The 24,876-nt window shown below is 39.9% G+C and overlaps 1 protein-coding gene across 1 annotated transcript in view; it reads left to right on the top strand.

Annotated features, from left to right (window-relative positions):
• The window catches only part of clasp1a (cytoplasmic linker associated protein 1a), a 91,151-nt gene extending 68,113 nt beyond the window's left edge, over positions 1-23,038 (top strand). The window contains exons 27-41 of the mRNA XM_072444307.1: positions 161-224; positions 350-352; positions 448-611; positions 1,665-1,743; positions 1,808-1,951; positions 7,102-7,251; positions 8,099-8,205; positions 9,623-9,751; positions 10,705-10,852; positions 11,386-11,632; positions 15,040-15,230; positions 15,965-16,093; positions 17,166-17,372; positions 18,907-19,023; positions 20,795-23,038. Of these exons, the coding sequence (XP_072300408.1) occupies positions 161-224; positions 350-352; positions 448-611; positions 1,665-1,743; positions 1,808-1,951; positions 7,102-7,251; positions 8,099-8,205; positions 9,623-9,751; positions 10,705-10,852; positions 11,386-11,632; positions 15,040-15,230; positions 15,965-16,093; positions 17,166-17,372; positions 18,907-19,023; positions 20,795-20,881 (1,966 nt within the window). The 3' untranslated portion in view covers positions 20,882-23,038. The remainder of the gene's footprint in view (positions 1-160; positions 225-349; positions 353-447; positions 612-1,664; positions 1,744-1,807; positions 1,952-7,101; positions 7,252-8,098; positions 8,206-9,622; positions 9,752-10,704; positions 10,853-11,385; positions 11,633-15,039; positions 15,231-15,964; positions 16,094-17,165; positions 17,373-18,906; positions 19,024-20,794) is intronic.
• Positions 23,039-24,876: the final 1,838 nt, after the last annotated feature.

The raw sequence follows: 24,876 nt of genomic DNA, 5'->3' as shown, positions 1-24,876 counted from the left end.
AAAATTCATAGAAATCTGAAGTAAAAGCACAACAGAGAATGCACACAGAAAATTTAAATAGCAGACTTATTCTTGTACAGCAGTTTTGTTGTATATTATGGCAGCAGGATTTGATGCATACATTTTGATTTACTCTGGGTGTTATGTTCCTTCCCTGCAGCCGAGTGGAGCTAAAGAGGCTGTGCGAGATCTTCACCAGAATGTTTGCAGATCCCCACAGCAAGGTAAAGGCCACCACTCAACTGTTCATCAACCGATACAACCAGCATGAGTGACTATCTGCTGTGTATTTTATAAACTAACAATGTCTTTTACCGCATGCTCTGCCTTGGTGTGGATTTAACTTCAGCGAGTAAGTGTGATCTCTACATGCATTTGTTAATACCTGATCTATAATAGAACAATACGCTGAAGGAATGCTGTTTCCGTCGTCTTCTTCTTCTGTAGGTTTTCAGTATGTTCCTGGAGACACTGGTGGACTTCGTCACGGTGCACAGGGAGGACCTCCAGGACTGGCTCTTCGTGCTGCTCACTCAGCTGCTCAAGAAGATGGGGGCCGACCTTCTAGGCTCAGTGCAGGCCAAAGTGCAGAAGGCGCTGGACATCACCAGGTTCGTGTCATCCAGAGCTGGAGAAAAGGAGGAGGGAAGAGCAGAGTTGTATTATGTCTGCTAAATTACGTTTTATAATTGTCAGTAACATTTGACCATGAATGTAACGATATCCAAATCTCACAGTGCAATATCATTATTATTTATTATTATTTATGCATCTCATTGTACAATATTTAATCATTTTGTAGAGGCAAACAGAATTGTAGAGTAGCAACTTTTCCCCTCTTATAATGCCATGACAAGACTTCAGTGTGAATCACTTAAAAACTTAAAGTATAAATGTAGGAAACAGTCAGGTCTTCATGCTGTTTACACTAAAACAGAGCAAAGGATCATGGTCTATGTAGTTCCCTTTTGCGTTTTTTTAATTTATTTTTTTAGATGTTGCTGCAACTAAACAATATATTGAAGCTTGTAATTTGATGTGTGTATGTTATTGTGAGACTTTTGTCGATATAATATCACAATAACATCTCTAGGTGTCAGTGTATATCTGCTAATTTATCATTGCATTAATATTAATAATATTATTATCAATAATTAATAAATACAAATTGTAAAAATAATGTCGGCAAAAGGATCAACTGCCAAAATTAGATTAATTGTCTTTTTGGCTATTTTTAGATAATTTTTTTAATGATGGTCTCATAACGACTTCACACTTCTTCATAGTCAAACACAGCTCTTTAAAATTAGGTCGATAAATGTTTAAACCTCTACACAAAGTTCAACATCTTCGCTGGCATAAATAAACAAAAAATAATTTATCTTTTCACAATCGCTTCAGGAAGTGGTGCCATTATTCAACCGAAAAGACGTGATTGTCATCAGTTAAAAGCACTTTAAGTGATAAGATTAATATGATCTTAACAGATAATGATGAGGTTTATACATTTGTGGATCATACATTTGGATATTTCAAAAAACAGCAACATCACCTACTTCAAAGTCCACCAATATTGAAATACATTTGTCTTCAGAACTGGTCTCGTTTACTATTCAAGTAATTGTAAAAACTTACTTATACTCCTTTTGTCTTGTCTTTTCTAGGGAATCCTTTCCATTTGATCAGCAGTTCAACATTCTAATGCGGTTTATTGTGGATCAGACTCAGACACCAAATCTAAAGGTAAAATTCAAAACTCTTTTTTGTTTTTTTGTTTAAACCATTACGACGTTTCCTGTGTGCGTAGGTGAAGGTGGCCATCTTGAAGTACATTGAGTCTCTGGCGCGGCAGATGGACCCCACAGACTTTGGGAACTCCAGTGAAACTCGTCTGGCCGTGTCCCGCATCATCACCTGGACTACGGAACCCAAAAGCTCCGACGTCAGAAAGGTACGATCGCTTTTCACTCAGGACTCATATAAAACAATCTAAATGCTGTAATATAAAACTACAGTACAAGCCTGTTGCTGTACAATACATCCGAAAAACGCACTATGGAATCTTTCACTCAAAATGTTACACTAAGCACTAAAGAAATACTAAGAAATACGTTGGATCAAGTCACAGTGTAAATCTAATCAAATCTAATCGTGAAAACAAATTAATATTACAGTTTAGTCTGGTTCATAATTTGCATATACTTGAAACACAAAATACTACAAAAAGTATGCATTTAGCATCTAATCTACCATCTTTTATGCCTATGTAAAAATCTGTTATAGTACAAATCAATGACTTCATGTATTGATCCTGACTACAGTGGACTACATACTTAATAACCAATTTACTAATCTAAGCTTTACATAATATTATCAAGTAACTTTTAACTTGATTGTAGAGTCTGTTACAAAGCTAATAACTCCAGCGAGCTTGTCTAATTTACATGAAAAGTACCATGTTTGTGTAGTCATAGTTACCTGATAATAGGCCCTGGTTGTGTTGATGGCCTTGGTTCGACGGCCACATTATCTGCATAAAACACGTCACATGTTCTGCCTCTGTGTCCGCGCTTTTTGTTTGTTTTTCCACCAGCGCTCGTTCCAGCTGAACTCCTCGGCTGGATTCATGTAGATTCCTCTTCGTGTAGTGTCAATTTAACATAGCTATCTGCGGATTTTTCTTTACAGTTGTTTACAGAGAACATTTGTTATGCAACATTTGTGAACATTCGTATATGACACAGAGTCTGAATGTTTCAAATAAAGCTGCTGTGGGTGGGGGAAATGGAAAAAAGGACATTTTCTGAACACTTAACCCTTCAATTGCAGTGTTTGAGGTGCTGTACCTGTTTTTTGCTGTCTAAAAAACCTCCTAATTATTCAGAACAGAGTTTATTGTCACAGTAAAGTTAACAAACATTGGCATGCTGTCGTGGCACATCCTTCTTTGTAGGGAATAAAATGCTCTATAATTAGCTGCAGACAGTGCACAGCTGTCTATTTTTAACCTGAGCTGCTGGGGCACAGATCTGGTACAGCCCCTTTAATGGTGAGGGAACTCCAATAGAACCGGGTTAGCTCTTGAAGGTTTATTTAGCATCATACACGTCCTGTCCAAATGCAGTAGGTCCTCTCCTCCTACTAGATCACTGCAGCAGGTTCAACACAGTAGTCAACACATGTGTGGGACGTTGGACTTTTTCTTTCTTTATTTCATTTTGTCCACTATTTTAGGGACTTCAAGCTGCTTAATATGCTGTACATACAAATACAGCAGTCAAATCATCATTGTGGGAAGCACCAGGGTCAGTTTGTACTCCAAATCCACAAATAAAATATTACCCTCAAATAAAAATGAAAAAATTAATAGGACTTTTGTATGGATTCTACCCTAAACATTTTTGCTCCATTACAAGTCCTTAAAACTCATTTTTTGTGAATTTACCTTCAGCTTTTAAAAGAGAATTGTCAAAACCCAAACCAGCTTTACTCATTTATATACGGTATTTAACAAAGAAAATCTAGGTTTAGGTAAAATCTGATTTCCTCTGAGCAAAGCTTGTTTCTACTTATAATTAGAGTAAAACAGACATCAGAGTCTCAGCTTCACAAAGGCTCCAGAGGGTTCAGGAACAGCTTCAGTTTGAAATGGGGCTCATTTTTTCAGGTGTTTTTTGAAAAACAGGCCCTAAGCTTGCCCGACTGATGCAGTGAGTGGAAAGACAAATCCCGTGGTCATGGAAAAGATGTCAGTGTGTTTGAGAAGGGTCAAATCATTGGCTTCAAGCAGAGAAAACATTTAAACGAGAAGCAGAAACTAATGGAGAGAATGAGAGTGTTTGGGACGAACTGGAGAAGGCTTTGTGCAGTGGTCACTCTCACATCATCAACACAAGATCAACTGGTGAAAAATAATGCAACACTGGATGGAAATTCATATTTTAATGTTGCAGAAGCTCCTTGAAACTATGCCACAGCGAATGTGTTCTGAAAACAAAGCTAAAAGCCTCATACGAGATATTAGAGCATGTTACTACTTTTTTTTAGATAAGCAGTGTAAATCTTCTTTAGCTTAGAATACTTGACATTGTGCTGCACAGTGGCTTAGTGGTTAGGTTGTAGTAATTGTGAGCTCCATTACAAGCTCCAACTATTTTCTGAATATCTGTCCTCACTTTCCAAAATCCCAAATACACCTTGACAATGGGTCAGTGGAGTTGTTATTCAAAACAAATGTGTGTCTACAGATGACGGTGACAAGCACTGAATCATGCTTGTGTTCAAACTCTACAAGTCCAGAGGTGCTGCTTTCGGCTGTATCTCAGGTTTGGATTGTAGTAGTTGAAGTACAGTGCTTGTAGTGGTGATGTTGGTAGATGTCATAATATAGTAGGTTTTTTGGGGGGGTAGTTGTTCTGTCCTTGGGCAATACACTTCTCCCACCTTACCCATGTAGAAGTGCAATTCTGTGATCAAAAACACAACTTGTAATTTGTGACTTGTGTGCAAAATATGATAAATGTATATGCATGGACAGGTAAACTTATTGTTGTGTATTCAAAATAGAACTGCAGCTGCTAGTTCACTGAGGAATGGACTCATTAAATTTGGGTTAAAAACAGCATAGTGAAGGCAATTTCATGTGCGCTTTAAAAACACAGAGGTTGCAAACTGAAGGGTCAAGGATTTGTAAGAAACAATCTTACATTTGGATTTATCTCTTTGACACTTTTTCTCTAGTACTAAAATGTATGAAAATAAATGTATCAAACATTGTTTTACTACGGCATTTTATGTGTAAAATGGCCAAAATGGCGGCTATCTGGGACGCATACAGCTGAAACATTGATAGAGCCAGGTTAAAATGTCTTTATTTTGTTGACGTAATTTGGTAAAAAATGGATATCTTTAGCTTTAGTATTTTAATAAAATGCTTTATTTAAAATTGGCATAACAATTCAAAAAAAAATTAGGTTAAAACTGAAAAAAAGAATCCTAGGACTAAATATCAACAAATCTTTATTTACGGAGGCCTGGACGACATGGTGTGTGTGTCATGGGCTAACCCATGACACACACACACACACACACACACAAATCCCCATACTCTCCTTGTTACTATCGTCCTCTTTGTGCCAACCCGAATGCCACGGACTTCCGCATTATATTGCCTCACGTGTTTGGCGCACATATTTGACATCACAAATGACGTCATGTAACTCGCCCTTTTTTGGTGAAATTAATTATTTTTTGCTTTAAACCACGACACAAGTAGATTTGTGTAAATATATATTTGTGAATTTAGTGTATTTTTAATTAAAGTGTTATGTCTCTATTTGCAGAGAAAGCTTGATTTTTCTTTATATTAATTGATTTGGGGGAGGAGCCTCCTGCTATAAAAAGGGGCCCTCTATGAGGACTTCCTTGTCTGCGGTGCACACAGTTCCCTTCTAGGAGGGAACTGTGTGCACCGCAGGCACTAGCTCCAGAGCAAGCCAAGGACTGCTATCTTTTGTACTGCTGCTGTAAATATCTAATTTTTTTTCTGCACCGGTTTGTTTTTTGCCCTTCTGGGGAATAAATTCACGACACTATTCCTGACTCTGCCATGTAATTTCGTTGTTTAAAAGAAAGAACCCACTACACAAGCAATGAAAGAAAAACAAAAAGACTTAACAGATTTCAATAGGAACTTTTTATGTATTTTTTGGCCCTCGCAATCCTCAACTTTCCAACAATTTCAGCTGGTTATGATCACTTTCCTTTGAGACACTATAACGCCCACTCTTGCCTTACCGTTGTGCCCCAGACCCTCCAAAGCTGGGTGTGTGAGGAGCTAGCTGGCAGGTCGAGCGCTGCAGCCTTACTGTCGGCAGAGTGCAACCTGGAGGAGAGGTGTAAGCAGGTAGAGCCCGATCGACCAATCACAGAGCAAGAAGCACGCTAAACCCCGCCTGCTCCGAAACGCGCCACCTCCGACTCACCCTGCTAATGATGCTAAAGCTAACTGTAGACGCTAGCCTTGCAAAAAGATGACGTTTTTTAACAATGTTTTCAAACTAAGAAAGGCTTGTGTGAATTGACTTTTTGCTTTGGACTTTTCAAGACTACTGCGTGTGGTTTTTCTCACTCTTAACAACTTTTCGTAACAAATGCATGGTGTTGTCGTCATTCTAATTTAGTGCAAAATTCTAAAAATATATTTATTGCCGTCCGTTTCTTGCCAATATAAAACTGATAATTAAAAGAAATGTGAATGTTCTTGATGAATGACTTTTTACCAGTTAATACTCACTTGCATGTATAAGCCGAAAACACATTTCAAGAGTTTGAATTGCACTTTGAAAACTCACCTGAGTAACTCTTAACAGATTGTTTTTTTTTACAGGTAATGTGTAACAAAATGTGTGTCTTTTTGTTACCGGTGAAACTAAAACACGGTTCAAAGGCTAAGTTTGTCTTTTTTGTCGTTGGGTTTGAACTTCTGTTTTAAGTTTTGGGTTAAACATTTTGGTTTAATGTCGAGCTGGTTGAGAATGGTTGAAATGTGTACATTTTATTGACTGTATATAGAGAATAATCATTTAAGCTTTTTGTATTAATTGGATTTGATGGTGAGTCTTGGCTTTAGCAAATGGCTGTTTATGCTAACAGCAACAGCATGTTGCTGTTAGCATAAACTACAAAATTTTAGTTTGACCTTATTCAATAGTTTTAAATTAGTTTTCACCCAACACTTAAACAATTGTAATGGTTTTACAAAGATGGGAAAATGCATTAAAAACACAATTTAACCGCCCTAAAACATCTATACAAAAGGTTTTTGTAAAAATTGACGCTTTGTGAAACCATTCAGTCAAGAGTAGTTTTCACACATCTTTTTCTTTCTTTGATCTTTAATTATTTTTACGCAACAGCATTTGACAAAAGATGTTTACATATGAGAAGATTTTAAGATTTCACGATTTAATGTTAATATTTTGGAAATGCAATGGCAGATAGTTTAGAAATACCCAAATGTACACTTTTGTTTTGTGTCTGCAGTGTAGTGTGACGTGTATTGTTTTCCCTCTCACTCCCCGTTTGTCCTGCCCTGTCCAGGCGGCCCAGGTGGTGCTGATCTCCCTCTTCGAGCTCAACACTCCAGAGTTCACCATGCTTCTGGGAGCTCTGCCCAAGACCTTCCAGGACGGAGCTACCAAACTGCTCCACAACCACCTCAAGAACTCCAGCAACACTAGCAGCACCGTGGTATTCTACTGCAACTACACTCTGCCTCTCTCGGGGTTCTACTTTATGTAACCGTAGAAACAATTACAATACTGTAGACATGACGCAAGCAATCCTTTTGTGCAGTCCTATGTCAATGTGTGATATTTGTTCACGTTGGATGCACTGCAAAAGAGCAAATGATCATGGTTCATGCAGCTCCTTCAACTTTTTTACATGAAAGGAACTATCAAAATGTGGAATATTTCAGACTCTGCAGTGATCCAAAGTTATTCTGAATGAATTCCAAGCATTGTGATACATTTATAAGCGCGTTTCACGACTTTCAGAGCTCCGTGTTGAGAAAATGCACATTAACGCTGACACAAGTTAGAGAACACAGCGCAAGAACTCGACTTCCACAAATCAGCTGATATCTTACTTTATCTCAAACATTTTAGCTCTTTGACTAAAGGGCTTACTATCAGTCATCTGCATCATAAGGACAGATTGGAAAGTTGTTAGGATGCTTCCCAAAACAAATGAGGTCAGGCTTTTTATAAGACTTCTCATCTTGGAAAAAACGAGGGCCACTTGAACGCAGCGTTGTATGCGGACAGCACTTAGTGATATCACTTTTTCAATCATCTGTCCTGGAGCAAACATATTTTACTGTTCTACATGGAAATCACCGAGTCCCATTTAAGGACATGTTTTTTTTCATGTGATCTTTTAAGTCTTCTAATTCACTGTTCCAGAATGTGTAAAAACATTATAGCACTTTCTATGCTACGACTTTATATACTGTATACAAGTTTTAGCTATTTATTAGAAAAACACTTCCCACGACCATATTTTTCCTGGATCTGAATTGTATCTTTCCTTCCAGGGCTCGCCGAGTAACACGATTGGTCGAACACCGCCGCGCCACACCCCCAGCAGAACCAGCCCTCTCACCTCTCCCACCAACTGCTCACACGGCGGACTGTCTCCAAGGTAACCGTCTATACTAGAACGGCTACGTCATAAAAGCATGCGCAGATATTCAGCTGCCGCTACTGTCATTGTAATACACATAACTAACCAGCTAACATGAGGATGGCACTGAATGAGTCGCTCTGTCAGAGAACACACCCTTTAATCTGTATTTTACATCGTATTGTTGAAGGCAAAGTTATTTATAGTACAACTTTATGACACAAATGGAACAATAAAAATACAGTAGATAAGCTGCTCTTTTACGATTAGACCAGACCAATGACTTGCATTGACCATGAACCTTGAACACAAATTGACAAGTCATCAACACGACAATGCCTCCTGGAAGTTGCAGTTGCTGATAACATGTGTTTAAGGCTGAAACAAGTTAATTGATTAATCGCAAATGATGAATTATTGGGATAATTGTCAACTAATTTTGTCAGTCTGAAGAAAACTATATTAGCTTCTGTAGACAGGAGGGGAGTGCAGCAGGCAAGAGCGAGGTCTCTTTTGGATGTTATTTGCCGTTTCATGGCCAATATGTCTGTTTTATATCATAGAGCATGTCATCTACACTTTGTCCCTGGAACTGGGCCCAAATGAGACGTATGAGAAATGAAACGTAAGATAGTTACCTTAAGATTATTAGCTCCACTGGTAGCATCGCTTTGTTATTGTGTTGTGTTTTGTGCAGGTCAAGCGCTCCTATGAAGAGAGGAGTTTTAGGTTTTTTTTGTTTGTTTTTTTGTTGTTGTTCTTTAGTTTTGTTGTTCTATGTTCTATTTTTTTTTTCAAATTGCGGTAAAAAAGGAAAAGAGGTGTTACGGATTAGATAACGCTAAAACACAATGACAAATGCACGTTAAGTGTTTTTGATGAAAACACTATTTTGTCTGCAGGTATGCTCCTCAAGTTTACTTTAGCCTTAACTAGGTCAAATTTGGTACAATTAATAATAATAATGAATCAAATTGGTGTAGTAGAGCATGAAAATTAAATGAATGCCCAAAAATCTGCCCATAATTCAGAAGTGCTTTCTGAACCTGAAATAATTGAACCTTGCTACTTCAATGAGGCTAAACTCTAACATACCGACCCAAGTGTACAATGTATATAGTGTATGAACATTCAGTCAACGTTCTTCTCGGACAGAGCAGCTCATTCATTTGTAGAACACCCTGGGCAAACACAGACGTGCCATTAAAAGGTGCTTGTGCTGCTTGAGGGTCCAGCTGTGGGGCCTGTGCTTTCCTTTCTTTTTCCTCCAAGCTCAGACTGCTCTTTTGTCTTCTCTCTCCTTCCTACATACTGTTGTCCACGCTTTCTGTCTTTCTGGTGTCTGTGTCCGCTCTCTCTGGCTCTCTTCGTCTCGTCCTCATCCTCCTCACCTCCACCCTGTTCCCTGTTCCATCCATCCGCCCCTCGCCCACAGTCGGTTATGGGGTTGGGGTGTGGACGGACTAAAGCACCCCCCTGCCCCCCCTCCTCCTCCTCTTCCTCCGCCTCAGTCCCACCCTGCCGCCCCCTCCCTCAGGGTCCTGCGCAGAGCGTACTCTCCCAGGTAACCACCAGGGGGACACTCAAAACCGGGCGGACACAGACTCACATAAAGCAAAGCGTCTGAAAAGTCAAATATTCAAATAGTATTGGGTTTTGTCTGTATTTTTCTGTTAACCTTGGCTCTTATAAACTTCATTTTTACTATAGCATATATGGGCAAGAAATATATTGTGTACCGCTTTGTAGGTACAGTCAACAATGCATCATATTAGAAAAACGCAACTTTTTCAATCTTCTGATTCGTTTTTAGATGTAAAAGTACAGGAGGTGGTGCTAGCATCGCAGTAGCATTGAGCCCACAGTTGCCGTTTGCATTCTTGAATATTTATACAATTTGAGACGTTGGATAACTTTATTCTTCTTCATATCTTCTTGTCTGTACAATAAAACTCCTAAAGTCTGCCTTTGCTCTTGTAGTTGTTGAACATTGGGTGATAGAGCAGCTCTTTTACATTAAAATGGATCGCTAACTGCAGAGGTCTGTTAGTGGGCGGTCCCTCAGATGCATACATACAACATAATTAACAAAGACTTCTTAATTTACTGTTTGTTCATGCTTTATTATGGTTACTAAATGTGTAGTTATTATAAAGTGGTCCTATTATAAAAATATGATTTTCACAATCTCCGAGGTGCTTTTTAAAATTAATTTGAGTATTTGCACATTTCCGTCTCAATTTTATTCACAAATATTTTCACATTCCAGTACTTGATTCTTTATTATTCAGCCATGAACAGCCTGTTTTTCAACCGTGCAGAATGTGACGCTACGCTGCATGCTATTACAAACCAAGACTAATACGACTACTTTCACTATCTATCTCATTTAACTGCACAATAAATGAAAAGCATGTCCCTGACCTTGATTTAACCAGGAAAGTAAAACGTAGCACCAGTACATCGCTATAGTCTCTATGCTAAAAGCGGTTGTGTTTGTGTGTGCGTTTGTGTTAGCATGATGGAGTATGACACGGAGAACATGAACTCAGAGGAGATCTACAGTTCTCTGCGCGGCGTCACTGAGGCCATCCAGAGCTTCAGCTTCAGGAGCCAGGAGGACCTCAACGAGCCAATCAGACGTGACGGAAAGAGGGACGACGCAGTGAGTGTTTGCACATCATACGTATAACAAGAAGAGATAAGTAACATCCATAACCTGTTTTAGTGCCTTTTATTATGTTGTTACCAGGATTTGTATACAACTTTAGCCTCCAAGCATGACCATCTTAGCATTTATATTTCATGTTTTGCAATTTTACAGCTAAAAATTGTATTTGCTCATGTGGAAGGTGGCTAGGCTGACAGTGGAGACAATTTTAGCTCACATTAAATACCTGAATGGGTTTGGTCAAGTAACGGGACTTTAAAAACAAAGAGGAGCACTTTCTGGATTGAAGATGATTGCAATGAAATAATTGATTCCTCATTAGGATCTAAGTAAGCCATATTTGTATAGCTTATGTAATTGTTTTAGATTATTAACCTTTGATATTTGTACATAACTATCAAAATGGTTCTAAATATGATTGAATAAATAATATAAATGGCCCCAGGAAGAGTAGCTGATAAAAAATATGCTCTAGACGCTAATGCAGATCTCGCACCAAGCTAACGTTGTTCCACCTGTGTTCTTAGGCGGGACGAGAAGGTGTGGCCTCCTCCCCAGGCTCTGACGCCCGGCTCGGGTTGGACGTGGTGGAAGGCGGTCGTACGGCTCTGGACAATAAAACCTCTCTGCTCAACACCCCGTCCCCGCGCTCCTTTGCCGGGCCACGCACCCGCGAGTTCTCCCCTTACGGCTACGGAGACACCATCTGCACGTACGACAAGAGCGCGCTGAAGGAGGCCGTGTTCGACGACGACGTGGAGCAGTTCAAAGACTGTGAGTGTCCCAGAACAATCCCATTCACTCATAATGTGATGATTATCACTGTATAATAAGCACTGACCACTCAAGACATGCTACAATAATGTTTAGAATGAACAACAGTTGAAGTGTTTAGCTAAAAGGAATTCATTATATGTAGGACTGTACAATAAATCACAGAATTATCAATATCAATTAATTTTTTCAATTAAAAAACAAAAAACCAACACACACAACACAGGTAGCACATAACATCCGCAACAAACATCATGGCACATCAGACCCAAAAGAGTGGCCTAACAGTCCAAATTCCGTTCCGTTCCAAAGGTATCCATTTATTGTGTCCATGGCAGGGGTTTTGAGGCCCATATACACAGTTCTGAAATTGAGTGGGATGTCAAAAACAGTCTACCTTGCCTTGTTAAGTTCTGTCCAATATATATCTGTTTTGAAACTTAAAATATGAAATTGTCTGATTTCAGTAATGATTTTCTTTTAAATGGAAATTGAATAGATATGACATGAATCCAAAGAGAAAGAACTGCATTCTAAACCAGTGGCATTGGACTAAAACAAGACTGAATCTTGGTTTAAATCATTTTGAGGCAACTTGCGCAGTAAAACCAAAACGTTATCTCAACACATTTTGTTTTGTAAAGATCTACCAATTTACATTTGATCTCATCGCAAGCTCCTTTTAGAGCAAAGTCACTACTTCTTGTTGCAAATCCAAACGTGCCGACCAGCGTTAACCACATATGTTGTCTAAACATCAAGCGGAGATGCAGCAGGGCGCTTCATTTACCATAAACGGAGGCGGCGGCGTCATCGCATTGTCTGTTCTGCATTCCCCATCCCCCCTCCCTTTCGCATCCCTCCCTCTCTCTTTCTCATCCCTCCCTCCTTTCTCTCCTCTCCAGCCCGCCGACAGGAAAGTGCGGAGAACAAGATGACCCTTCCCAAGTCGTATGCTCCCGGTAAAGTGCCCCCTTCCTGCTCCTTTCCCCACTCACTCCACACGCATTCCTGTGTTGACATTACTGACCACTCATTAACATCTCACTCCCTCCTTCAAAATGGTTGACTAAAAGCTTGTGTGTTTCTACGAACTACTAATCAACATTTGGAAACACTTTCAGAAAATGTCAAACTTCACGTGTGTTATTAAAGGTGCTCCATGTCATTTTTTTTACTGTAGGAATGCATACAAAATTATTGAACAAACGCAACTGTGGCGAGGGTCCTCCAACAAAATCAGGTTGAGTCGGCGATAAAGGGTTTCGGTGCTTTAATCGTGCTCTCCAGTGGTTAAATCCAAGTACAAAACAGTGCTCTAACAATATTTACAGTGACCAAAAACATGTTGAGGCAAAAACACATGTATCTATAACTTGTTCAGACTTCTTCTTTAAGTCTCAGAGTCTCACAGAGTTACCTCCACTGTAACTCCCCACAGACTAAAGCTACGTACAGACCGCCGCAGCGTAATCGCGCCCCACGCAGAATTTGAGCGCGTGTACATTTGAAAGGTTTACGCACCGGACGCGCGCTATCGACGCCCCGGCCACTGTACACAGGCACGCGTATGGCGCGCTTGTGCTGTCTGCGCACATGCGCAGTAGAGGTGTTGTCGCATGAGCAGTGGAGTTGTTTGTTCATTGTGTAAAATGGCGGATATCAAGAGCGTTTTTGGTTTTCAAAACTCTCACACGGAGGCACCGGGCTTGTTTCTGTCTCTGTATTCCACCGTGAATACATCGTACAGCTCCTTTCTCCCACAAACAGCCACAATCAGTCTTTCGTCTGCCATTGTTGACGAGCAAGGAAAAAGTGGCGCTTCTTGGGGAATTCCACGCGGAATACCGGAAATGCGAGGGAAAATACGTACGTACGTACGTCACTGGAGCATCAGCTCTGATTGGCTGCTGCGGCGGCTGCTACGCTTCAGCTGCAGAGACCTCAACATATCTGAACGCGTCGCGTAAGCCGCTTTCGTCGCCTCGGCTCATACGCGCGCTCAAAGCGTCGAGAGCGTAAAAAAACGCACCAATTGCGCCGCGGATAACGCACTACGTGCTCGACGCGTGTTTACCATAGACTTTGAATGTAAACTGGACGCTTCGGCCGCGGCGGTGTGGACAAGGCTTTAGGCTGAGGAGCTCTCCTTTAAACCCCGTTAGCCCCTCCCACATTACAAACATGGCTATGTTTTCACAGTCTAACAAACACAAAACTGTAATAGTTATCTTACAAAAATATCAAACTAAACAAACAACCTTACCATATGGACAAGACAAACAAAGATAATTATGTGTGTAAATTGTTTGTGGCTCACATGACCACCTAAGCCCGCGTGACTGACGCATTTAAACGCAAAGCGGAAGTGCCCGGGTTTGGCCAGAACGCACAATGGGAAGAGGGGCGAAGACGCAGCACGCAGGTACGTGAGTGTGTGGGTTTGGCGTGTTTTGCATTGGTAAACTGACGCGGCTAGTGTGCGCGGCAAACGGGTTCATGAATGTGTATTTGCGATGATGATTTGGCGTGGCGCGCACAACAGGAAAACGGGCGCACGCATCTTCACGTGCGGCAGTTAGGGGCGGAGCCACTACGTCACAGCATTGGTAAAGCAGTTTATTGAAACAAGCAATAAGGGACATGGTGCACCTTTTAAGATGTTCAGTAAAAATCTGTGTTGTATTTATAGACTAAGTTTTGATGACAAAGGAGCTTAATGACTTATAGCAATAAGGTCCCTGGTTCAATTCTCAGACCAGTATTGTACTAAACTGTAATATTGAAACGAAATTGCTTAGTAACAGAAACAGACTGACTTCCTGTACAAAACTGCAGAACTGATAAGCCCCGCCTTTGCATAGTGACAGTTCACCGTCACATTTACATGTTTTATTTAAAAAAAGTGACATTTGTGAACCTTACATGGATCACTGGATGTGGGCGGGGATAGGAAGAAAGTGATGAACAGGAATATTCTCAGCGCTCGAGCTTCAGTTGCAGGACAATACAGGATTACTCTAACATGCAGGAATCAATCAAACCACAACGTTAAGGAAACTAAAGATGAGGAACCATCATTGTAACAAGGTTAAAAGCTCATTAAAGAGGATTTTTAATAATATGTCTCCTGTAATTTGCCCATATTTGAATTAATCCTGCAGGTTTAAGATGAGATTTAGTTAGTCTTCATCTTGAGAGAGCTGAAAACACTACCAGTTATATGTAGACAAACGTATAAGCTCCTCTATGTTTTTAAAGGCTTGGTACTGCACACATGTCTTCTGATAAGTTGGGCTGTCACTGTATTGTAGCACACACTTTAACCGCACAGTGTGTGACGCTGTCTTTAGATTTTGACACAAATAATCCTTGCTTAGTGTAACAGTGTCGTGTCCTCTCTCCAGTTGGTCAGGACCACTCGGACATGGTGGCTGATCTGCTGAAGGAGCTGTCCAATCACAACGAGCGGTCAGAGGAGAGGAAAGGAGCCCTGGTGGAGCTGCTGAAGATCATCAGAGAGGACAGTGCGGCCGTGTGGGACGAGCACTTTAAAACCATCCTCCTGCTGCTGCTGGAGACACTCGGAGACAATGATGTAAGACCATAAACAAAGGCCTGCATTACATTAGCCGATAGCATTCCACGAGTTAGCACTAATGTGTTTTCGATGGGAGGGTTAGCATTAGCCTCCAAACATCACAAACTCTGAAAATCCAGAGATGTTTTGGCAACAACTTGACCATAAGTAACACCCGAGCCAAAGAGTTTTTGGGTAGATCGTTACCGATACCAATTAGCACCAAAATTAGCAGCTAATTAAAGCTAACGTTATTCTGGACAATATTGCAACAAAAATTTAGCGAGCCTCAACAGTTTGACAAGAAAATGTTTGTGTTGTTTCACCTCGCGCCACAAATCCAACAGTTATAAGCAAAGTTTAGAAACTCTTGATTGAAGTTATATATTGATAATTATAACTCATTGTGTTTGTGATTTGCTACCTTAGGTTACCATTTAAAACAAAACAGTCAAATTTCTTCCTCTAAAGTCTGAATTCTGCTCCAAACTACATGCTTTTTCTGACAGAGAATTGACTTCAGACTTTTAGATCCTTGCTGATATAGACAATTAGAACTGACTGAATCTTAATCTCAATTAAAATTTGATTAATTGCACACCCTTATCACGCACTGATACAAATTACTCAAGTCAGTTAGTTATCAAGACTTTTCTGATTATACACTATTTGCAGTTTTGACAGCTAATGCTTAGGAATATATTATAGATGTTGTTATCACACGTAGATGACTTGCATATGTTTGTGTCCAGCACACCATCAGGGCGATGGCTCTGCGTGTGCTCAAGGAGATTTTGAGAAACCAGCCGGCTCGCTTCAAGAACTACGCTGAGCTCACCATCATGAAGACGCTGGAGGCACACAAAGACTCGCACAAAGAGGTAAGATATTGGGCTCGATGAGAATTACAAGCAATTAGACATTTAGGTTTCTGTCTAATCTAATTAGACTCTGGAGTCTAGGCTTTGTTATCACCAGATTATGTGTAGTGTGTGGGCTCTACTCCAGGTTGTTAGCTTTTTAGGGGCAAATCATCTATGCTATGAAGCAACTGACATGTGACGCATCATTTTGTTTATTATCAATTTCCAAAAAATAATAAAAACTACAGTCGTCAAAAATGCCTGTTATGTTTTAAAGGTTATTTATTTTGACTTTTCTGAGCTTTTAACTATGTTCTAACATTATTCACTCAGCATTTAGTTTCATTCACGCTAGTTTGATGAATCCTGGTTTGAAAGTCCTCTCCCCTCCGAGTGCCAAAAACACTGAATCTCCTTGGTAACTGACGTTTTCTAGACTTGTGAAGATTTGTTATCACTCTGACCTGTTCTGAGCATTTCTCCTGTGTAATCACTTGGACTGCGTGGCTACCTCGCATCTCCGAGAAAACTTTTTTTATTAACCTGTGTAATTCCCTCTGCAGCCAGTAGATGGTGTCAAAATACAGTCAGTGCCATGGGAAACAGTAGAGATACTGATGTTAATATTTGTCCTTATTTTAAAAAAAAAAACACATGCCAGAGTAAAGGTGCTCAAGAACATGTTTAAAGGTTGATAACAGTACAAATAATGCATAGTATCTATCCTTTAATAACCTTTTAAAGATTATGTTAATGGAGAAGCGTGTTAGAATACACGCTTCTCCAATACTTAACAGAGATGTGTGGTCAGGACATCAGTTTTATCTCCTCAAATTTAGATTGAGATGCTTAACCGGTGACACATTTGGATGATGATGAACAAATCTAGCGGCTTACAAGGACAAAATAATAGACAAAAACATCAGAGCGGACAGAAAAATATAATCGCTATTCCAAAAATCACTGTTAATCTGCGGTATTGAGAAGTTTAACAAACCTGATTGCGTGGGTTTGTCTTGAGTTTTGAGACGCTGACAGATTACCAACCATTTTGATGATCATTTTCACAATATTGCCGTACGTGTTGCAGGTGGTGCGCGCGGCGGAGGAGGCGGCGGCCACTCTGGCGGGCTCTATCCACCCGGAGCAGTGCATAAAGGTGCTGTGTCCCATCGTACAGACGGCGGATTATCCCATCAACCTGGCCGCCATCAAGATGCAGACCAAGGTCATCGAGCGCATCGGCAAAGAGTCACTAGTGCAGCTGCTGCCGGACATCATCCCCGGCCTCCTACAGGTAAACCAGACTGCAAATATATCGTCATAGTTTTCAAGTCTTCTGTCTCTTTACTGGCCTCAAACATGAAGAATATACATATAATATAATGCGTTTAGGTGCGGAAGGCTAGAACATAACCTAATGTTCTGTGGAGGAACTAGGCCTATTTTATGCAGCTAATAATTGAATCCAACTAGAGCTAAACTAGTGTTAATACATTAAAAATAATAAGATCGGTATTGAATTGGAGATCGGTATCGAGAGATCGAAAATCACAAGAAATAAAAGATTAACAGATCGAGACTGCAATTAAAAATGTAATGAATTAGCGCAGCAATAAATACATTACAAAACAAAAACCAAGCAAATCCCAACAACAGTTCTTGAGAGAGTAAAAAGCACTGCATCTGTCAGAAAATTGCATGAAAACATTTTGATGAAACCGATGGCATCAAGTCCAATGAGGGTTTTCTGAAGACTTAAAATAAAGTTTTGAAAGCATTTTTAATTGACAAAGGCTTTCAATTTACTCTTTTTCAGGCTGTTATCAATATAATGTGGTAATGTAATCCTTTTCTATTAACACGCAATTGAAATAAAGAAGAATCTGTTTTTTGGAAAAGCACTCTTTATTGAAAAAACATATATTCGTGTTATAAATATATCTGTCCACTAGCAAGAAAATCTGTTGGACAAAGATTTTAAGAGTTAAGACGTTTCACCACTTAGCACATAGCTTCTTCAGTTCATCTGTTTAAATAAGCCCTTTTGGAGTTACAGATACAGCTGTTCGAAATCGCCCCAAAGTTTTTCCCTGTTTTTTCCTCCTTTTATTTCATTTTTCAACTAACTCATGTAAGTAATGAAAAAACTGTCTCTCAAGGTTCTCCAATCTTAAAAACATGTGTCCGTTGACAGAAATACATGCTCTTTTACACAGTTACACATCCCTACTCTGCTGCAGGGTTTAATCTTTTCCAGAAACTGTATCGCCGGCTCCAAAAGGGCTTATTTGGACAATGTGCTTATTTGGACACTGGAAACCTTTGCCTTATTTGTACCCGAGAAATGTTACATCATTTATTCCACACAAATTATATAAAGCTGCTTAAACATTTGTTTTTAAATCTTGTAAAGGTGAAATGTATTCACTTTTACATTGAGTTGAATCTATTTTCCCAATAATTTACATGTATTTACAGGAAGAATATAAACAATTAAAAAAAGAGTAATAGTTTTTATGAATTTTGCATCACAAATTCAACTAAAATCAAACTTCTCTACTATTTATTCCTGACTTTTTTATTACTTGTGTTGATAAAATTAAGAAAAGATACAAAAAACAGGCCACTGTATAACCTGTAACTCCAAAAGGGCTTATTTGGACAATGTGCATATTTGGACACTGGGAATTATTTGCTTTATTTGTCCCTGGAAATGTTTGCGTGTACTCTGCACCTGTCCCACTCCTCCTGGCCCGTCCCTCACTGTGTGTCTGTCTCTCCCACACACACACACACACACACACACACACACACACACACACACACAGGGCTATGACAACACGGAGAGCAGCGTTCGAAAGGCCAGCGTGTTCTGCCTGGTGGCCAGCTACTCTGTGATTGGAGAAGACCTCAAGCCCCACCTGGCAGAGCTCACAGGAAGCAAGGTACGACAGCGACGTTTAACACTTACCACTCGCGCACACACACTACACACACTACACACTACACACACTCACACGCGCACACACACACACACACACACACACACACACACACACACTGATTCACTCTCACACAAACGCACTCATTCACTCTCTCACACACACACACACACACGCGCATTAATTCACTCACGCACACACACACACACACACTCATTCACTCTCACACACGCATTCACTCTCTCACACACACACACACACACACTCACACACACACACTCATTCACTCTCACACACACACACACACACACACACACACACACTCATTCACTCTCTCTCTCACTCACACTCATTCATTCACTCTCACACACACACACACACACTCACACACACACACACACACTCATTCACTCTCACACACACACTCATTCACTCTCACACACACTCATTCACTCTCACACACACACACACACACACACACACACTCATTCACTCTCACACACACACACACACACACATTCACTCTCACACACACACACTCATTCACTCACACACACACTCATTCACACTCACACACACGCACACACACACACACACACACACACACTCACACTCACACACATACACACACACACACACACACACACACACAAAGCTAGGACAGGCGTTAGCTCTTATCGTCTTCTCATGTTTCCTCCGCTGGCTCAAACCGGTTGGTCAATTATATTTGGCCTAATTTTGTTTGTGTCTTTCTTCTGTCCTTGTGTTGCACAAGGGTCGGGGGGGGTCAGGGTTCACAGGTCAGATTGACCTCTGTGCACAGCCCTGTCCAGTTATGACGAGTGTCAAACTGCTGAGTTTCACTGCAATGATTAAGTTAATATAAAAATGTATCTTATTTTGATAAGTTATCAGTTATTGTTGTGTGGACAAATAAAGGCTCTTATCTTATCAGGACTATACAGACATTATAAAACATACAAATAACCTGACAGTGGCATTTTTTATATATTCTGCATGTAGACGTCTTCAGTCGTCATGTTTCAACATTTATTTTGTTAAAAATGCAGTGAAAGTCCTAATTTGTCATAAAATAATAAATCATTGTTAGACTATTTGACTAATCCAATTTAAAAAATGAATAGTCGACTGCTGAAATAATCATTAGAGACAGCTCTGCCACGAGCGGTTATTTGGCTCCTCTTTTTAGTGTCAGAAAAGAAAAAATCCTCAGTTCTTAAATTGACAGATTTCTTTGGAGCCAATAATGCATCTCACATCCTTTGTAATGTGTATGTTTACTGCAGTACAAGTACAGCAGCCTTCAGTCCCAGTTTACATACTCATTTATTGGACAGTTGAATCATCCAACAACAACAAAATTGTCTTTCGATACCAAAGTTGATCAGATTTGGGAACTTGAAGCCACAAGTTTTTTTGTAGTAGGATATTAAACTATTAAAGACACATTTGCTTAAAGGCACAGTATGTAACCTTTTAGCCCAAAATGGACAAAAACAAAAGCATGTTTATTTTCATGTCCCTAAACCTGACTCGTACTTGGCTTGGAATTGCTTCCTCCTGCTTGTTTCCATGGAAATTCATGTGTCCTTTAGCTACAGTCTGGCATAAAACGTATCCATCCGCACGGAAAACGTTCTGAAATATGATTTAAAATGTCTCTTTCCATGGAATTATGCAGATGACTTTCCACTTCACGAAAGAGTTAAATTAAATATAGAGTAAATTGTTTTCTTGTTTTTGCTCTGGGCAGATGAAACTCCTCAACCTGTACATCAAGCGAGCGCAGACGACCAACAGCAACAGCAGCAGCTCCTCGGACGTCTCCTCTCACAGCTAATGACGTCCCGCTCACACTCGCCCCGCTCCACGCGCCCCACCTTCTTCACTTCTCTCTTCCCTCTCTCCGCTCCTCTAGAATCGCCCCGAATGTAACTCTGAAACGGCTCTAGATCAGCGGCAGGACGACAATAGCGAGGACGTGCACTTTCTCATCCCAGTGTTCGCCGACACGCCCGCGACGCCTTTAGGTTTCAGCGGCGAAAAAAGCGCTTTTCACGGATGTTCTGAGCGACTCTGTTTGGGATCGTTCGTCGTACGGCTCGACCAAACACGGTGAACGTTTGTTTGAGAGCATAAAACCAAAAAAAATGTCAAGGGAACAATGCGAAAATGAAGTTAATGTGTAATGAGCGGGTTTGTCCAAGTCACATTCTTTCACAAATATTCGAGTGATTGTAGTCGAGTAGCGCCCAATGCGTCGAAATTTGCCTCGCGGCGTCTAAATTGACAATCCTACAACTCTGTGTGAGAAAAACGTTGCGTAAAGCTGCACCTTAAGTTAAACCAATCAACGAAATGTACGCACTCTTGGACTTAAGCTTGAAAAATTGTCTTCACGATGCTTCTCGTCCGCAGCGTCCTTCCTTCTTACTGTAAATTCGCAAGGCTGTACGCTACTATGACAACTGACTGTCCCGGTTTTCATTTTGTTTTTGTAAATAGCTTTTTCTTTTCTTTTTTACGCTCGGAGTTGGGAGCGAAAACCAGCAATCCGATATGAAAGACAAAAACTAATAATCCTGGCCTTACTCGCGCAACCGACTGTGGAGACTGATTAAACGGATGTACAGCACTGTAACTTTTGGCTCAAATGTGAAAACACTGATTCCAGTATTAGTTGCTCCGCACTCAAATCTCTTTTCACAGCTTCTGCAATAACCGCACAGACACAAATATAGGTTTTGTACATACATGTTTGGACCGCGGCCGCGCTGAAGCGTTGGTAGTTTGCATGTGCCCGCGACGAGCCCGTGGTTTTGGCTGGTGAAGTGCACTTGTAACATAAATGCTGTTTTCAGCCTGGGAACATGTTCAGAGTTTGACCAAGGTTTTGACTAAATAAGATGGTAGAATTATACTTTATGAAATGTAATAAAATGCCTAATTTCAATGTTGAGTATGAATGATAATGAATTTTAGCAGGGCAATTTGTTGAATACAAAAGTGAACAGTGATACATGGAAGAATATTTGTTTAGTTATTAAAGTATTGATACTACTGTGTATTTGGCCGTCCTTCAGCCACACGTGTGTCAAGATGCTAAGTCCAGTTATCTTGGCAATTTAAAGGAAGAAAGTAATGTTAAGACCATTGCTAATTCTATAAGTTGGTGAGCATCTTTTACTAAATTTGGAACATAGTTTACACTGCAGTTCTACAATGCTAACAAGCTAATGCTTTGAATTAAAATGTTTTAGTGCTTAACCATTGACAAAAATCTGAACTTCATAATTTATTGTTTTTAAATAACATGAATGTTGATTATTTATGAAATATCTAAAACTTTAAAAATATGAACACTGCTACATCAAGATTAGACGCTAGACAACAAACTAACATGCTAACTGTAAGCTAGGGCTACTTCAGTTGAATGACAAAAATGATGAATTGCCCTGTTAAAACTGTCTTGTGATTTACGTCCTTCATGTTTAGGCTCATGTATTTTGTAGTTATAAATTATTTATTACTTTAAAATTTCCGTTATTTGCCGTTTGCAAATTTATTATAATAAAAGTATTATTGTTTCTATTTCTGTCGAGTTTGTTATAAAGAAGACATTTTGGGTTTTATCTGAATGGGCCAAACTGCATATTTAAGTTAAAGAATGTAAAAATGTACTATTTTAAAGTTGTTTTGGTCTCGGTACTGGAGAATGCTGAGCGTCTTGTGGCTCCGTCTGACTGTTTCCCTTTAAGCGTTTCACAAAGCCTTGTCTGGTCACGCATCAAACCGCTGGATTCTGGAAGCAAAAACCTGTCCACTATGCATGTCCTTCTTTCGTCTTAACCGCTCATGTAATATTCTCCTGTATTTATATATTTTATTTTTTCTCCTCATAAAACTGTACAGACGTTTTCTTTTGTTAACACCCACCCGTGGTAGGTTTGCAACCATGTAAAAATCCAATGTTTGCTCTAGAAATAAACAAACTGAGTTTATGTTCCCTTGTGGTATTATTCCATTCACTCAACTTATTCCACCGCCAAAGTGCCCAATATAACACAAATAATAATAGCAATTCAAATAATGTCCAATTCCTAGTAATAATTTGCACTTCCTAAGCTTGACAAGCCTAGTTTTTACTTTACAGGTACAGTTTATCACACATTAACCAAATATTCTGAAAAAGAAAATTGTACATTCTGACATTTCACCACTCATCCAAGTTGCTTATTCAGTTCCTCTGGGTTCTCCAAACGCTGTGTATTTGCAGTGGTCCTAGTGTTAACTGTCGTGACCGTTGAGCTCTAGTGCAGCGTAATTGTCCATCCGTGTCCGAGAACATGTGTCCACGTTTCCCCCGGAGTAAACATTAACCACCACCAGACTTTGACATGAGCCAGGTCTACTCTGTGAACCTTTGAGAAGCTCCAGGCGGACGGGCAGCTGGCTCTGTTTGGTCAGGTGACTTCAGTGTAGATGCACCCAATTTGAACTGGGCCCCTGGGTTCAGTTTCAGGACAAAACAGGATTAACTCCAACAGGCAGGAGTCAATCACAATACAACTTCAGGAAACTAGAGATGAGGAAACGCTGGTTAAAAAGCTCATTAAAGTTGATTTAGCATAATACAGGCGTGCCCAAACTACGGCCCGCGGGCCAAATGCGGCCCTCCAGCTTGGTCCAAACAACCAAAAGTAGTACTTTTTACTGTAAAATTGGACAAATTCAAGCATTTTGATGTTATAACAACCTATTATTAATGATCCAAGTAGTATTAAAGGTGTGGAGGCTCATCCAAACTATGTCAAATGCAACATTTTGAAGGATTCACTTTCAAATTCGATTGGGTTGTTTGTGCTCCATACAAGTTTCAAAATGCGGCCCTCAGTGAAAAAAGACACCCCTGGTATAATATGTCTCCTTCTATTATGGCAATGGAATTCCCTTGTTCCATAAGTCCCTGCCTCCATCTGAGAATGCACATGCGCAATATATGCAATATATCTTCAAGAACATATATCAACTTTATTTTAGCATGAAACTAAAATAAATTTAAACACACAAAAGAACAAATATGCTATGTTCCATTGACACCAGCCTGAGGTGGCTCCAAATATATATTTCCTGTGGGTAGTGCCCCACTTACTCATATTATTGTTTGTCTTGCAGTTCTAAGCGATTTTATATCTAGTTTATACCAAATAGTGATTTATAAACCCTGATGTGGAATGTGCAGTTTTATTTTAACCTAATTTTGAACACCATGTTGTTACCATTAAAACATTTTTAGATAGAAATATAAATTCAGGTGTTTAGTAGGAAAACATGATAAGGTAATAATAATAGTAATAGGTAATAAAGTGCTCAGGTGGGTTTAAGGTCAGACACAATCGCTGCACCGGCATCAGACTGTGAGCAGCTGACGTTACTATGCCCTGCGCTCACGTGACATTTATTCCTGGGGGAAGCTAGTCTTTTTTTTGATGTTCCCACAGCTTGGAACGCTCTCCAATCTGAATTCAGGTTGTGTGAGTTGGTTTCACTGAAAGGTTTTCATGCTATTTTAGAAAACAAAGAGCAAGACTCCTTAAAAAAATGGTTTGTGCTTTAGTTTCATAAATGCCACTGTTGAAAAAGAGGTTTCCATCTCAATGTTTTTTTTTACCTAGTTAAATAAAAATGATCAATAGAAAAAATAAATAGCATTATAGCTAATATTGAAGTGATATTATACGTTCCATAAAGTAAGAGGCAAACATTTTGGGGGGGGCTATGGGGGCATTGGCCGTTCTAAGCCACCCCCCACTCTTGACGCCGCCCCTGCTAAAC

Source organism: Eucyclogobius newberryi, unplaced genomic scaffold (assembly GCF_026437365.1).
Source record: "Eucyclogobius newberryi isolate DKJ021-1_F unplaced genomic scaffold, fEucNew1.0.hap1 SCAF_14, whole genome shotgun sequence".
NCBI classification, from domain to species: Eukaryota; Metazoa; Chordata; class Actinopteri; order Gobiiformes; family Gobiidae; genus Eucyclogobius; species Eucyclogobius newberryi.
The sequence above is the reverse complement of the archived record's forward strand: the minus strand, read 5'-3'. Positions and strand labels throughout refer to the sequence as shown.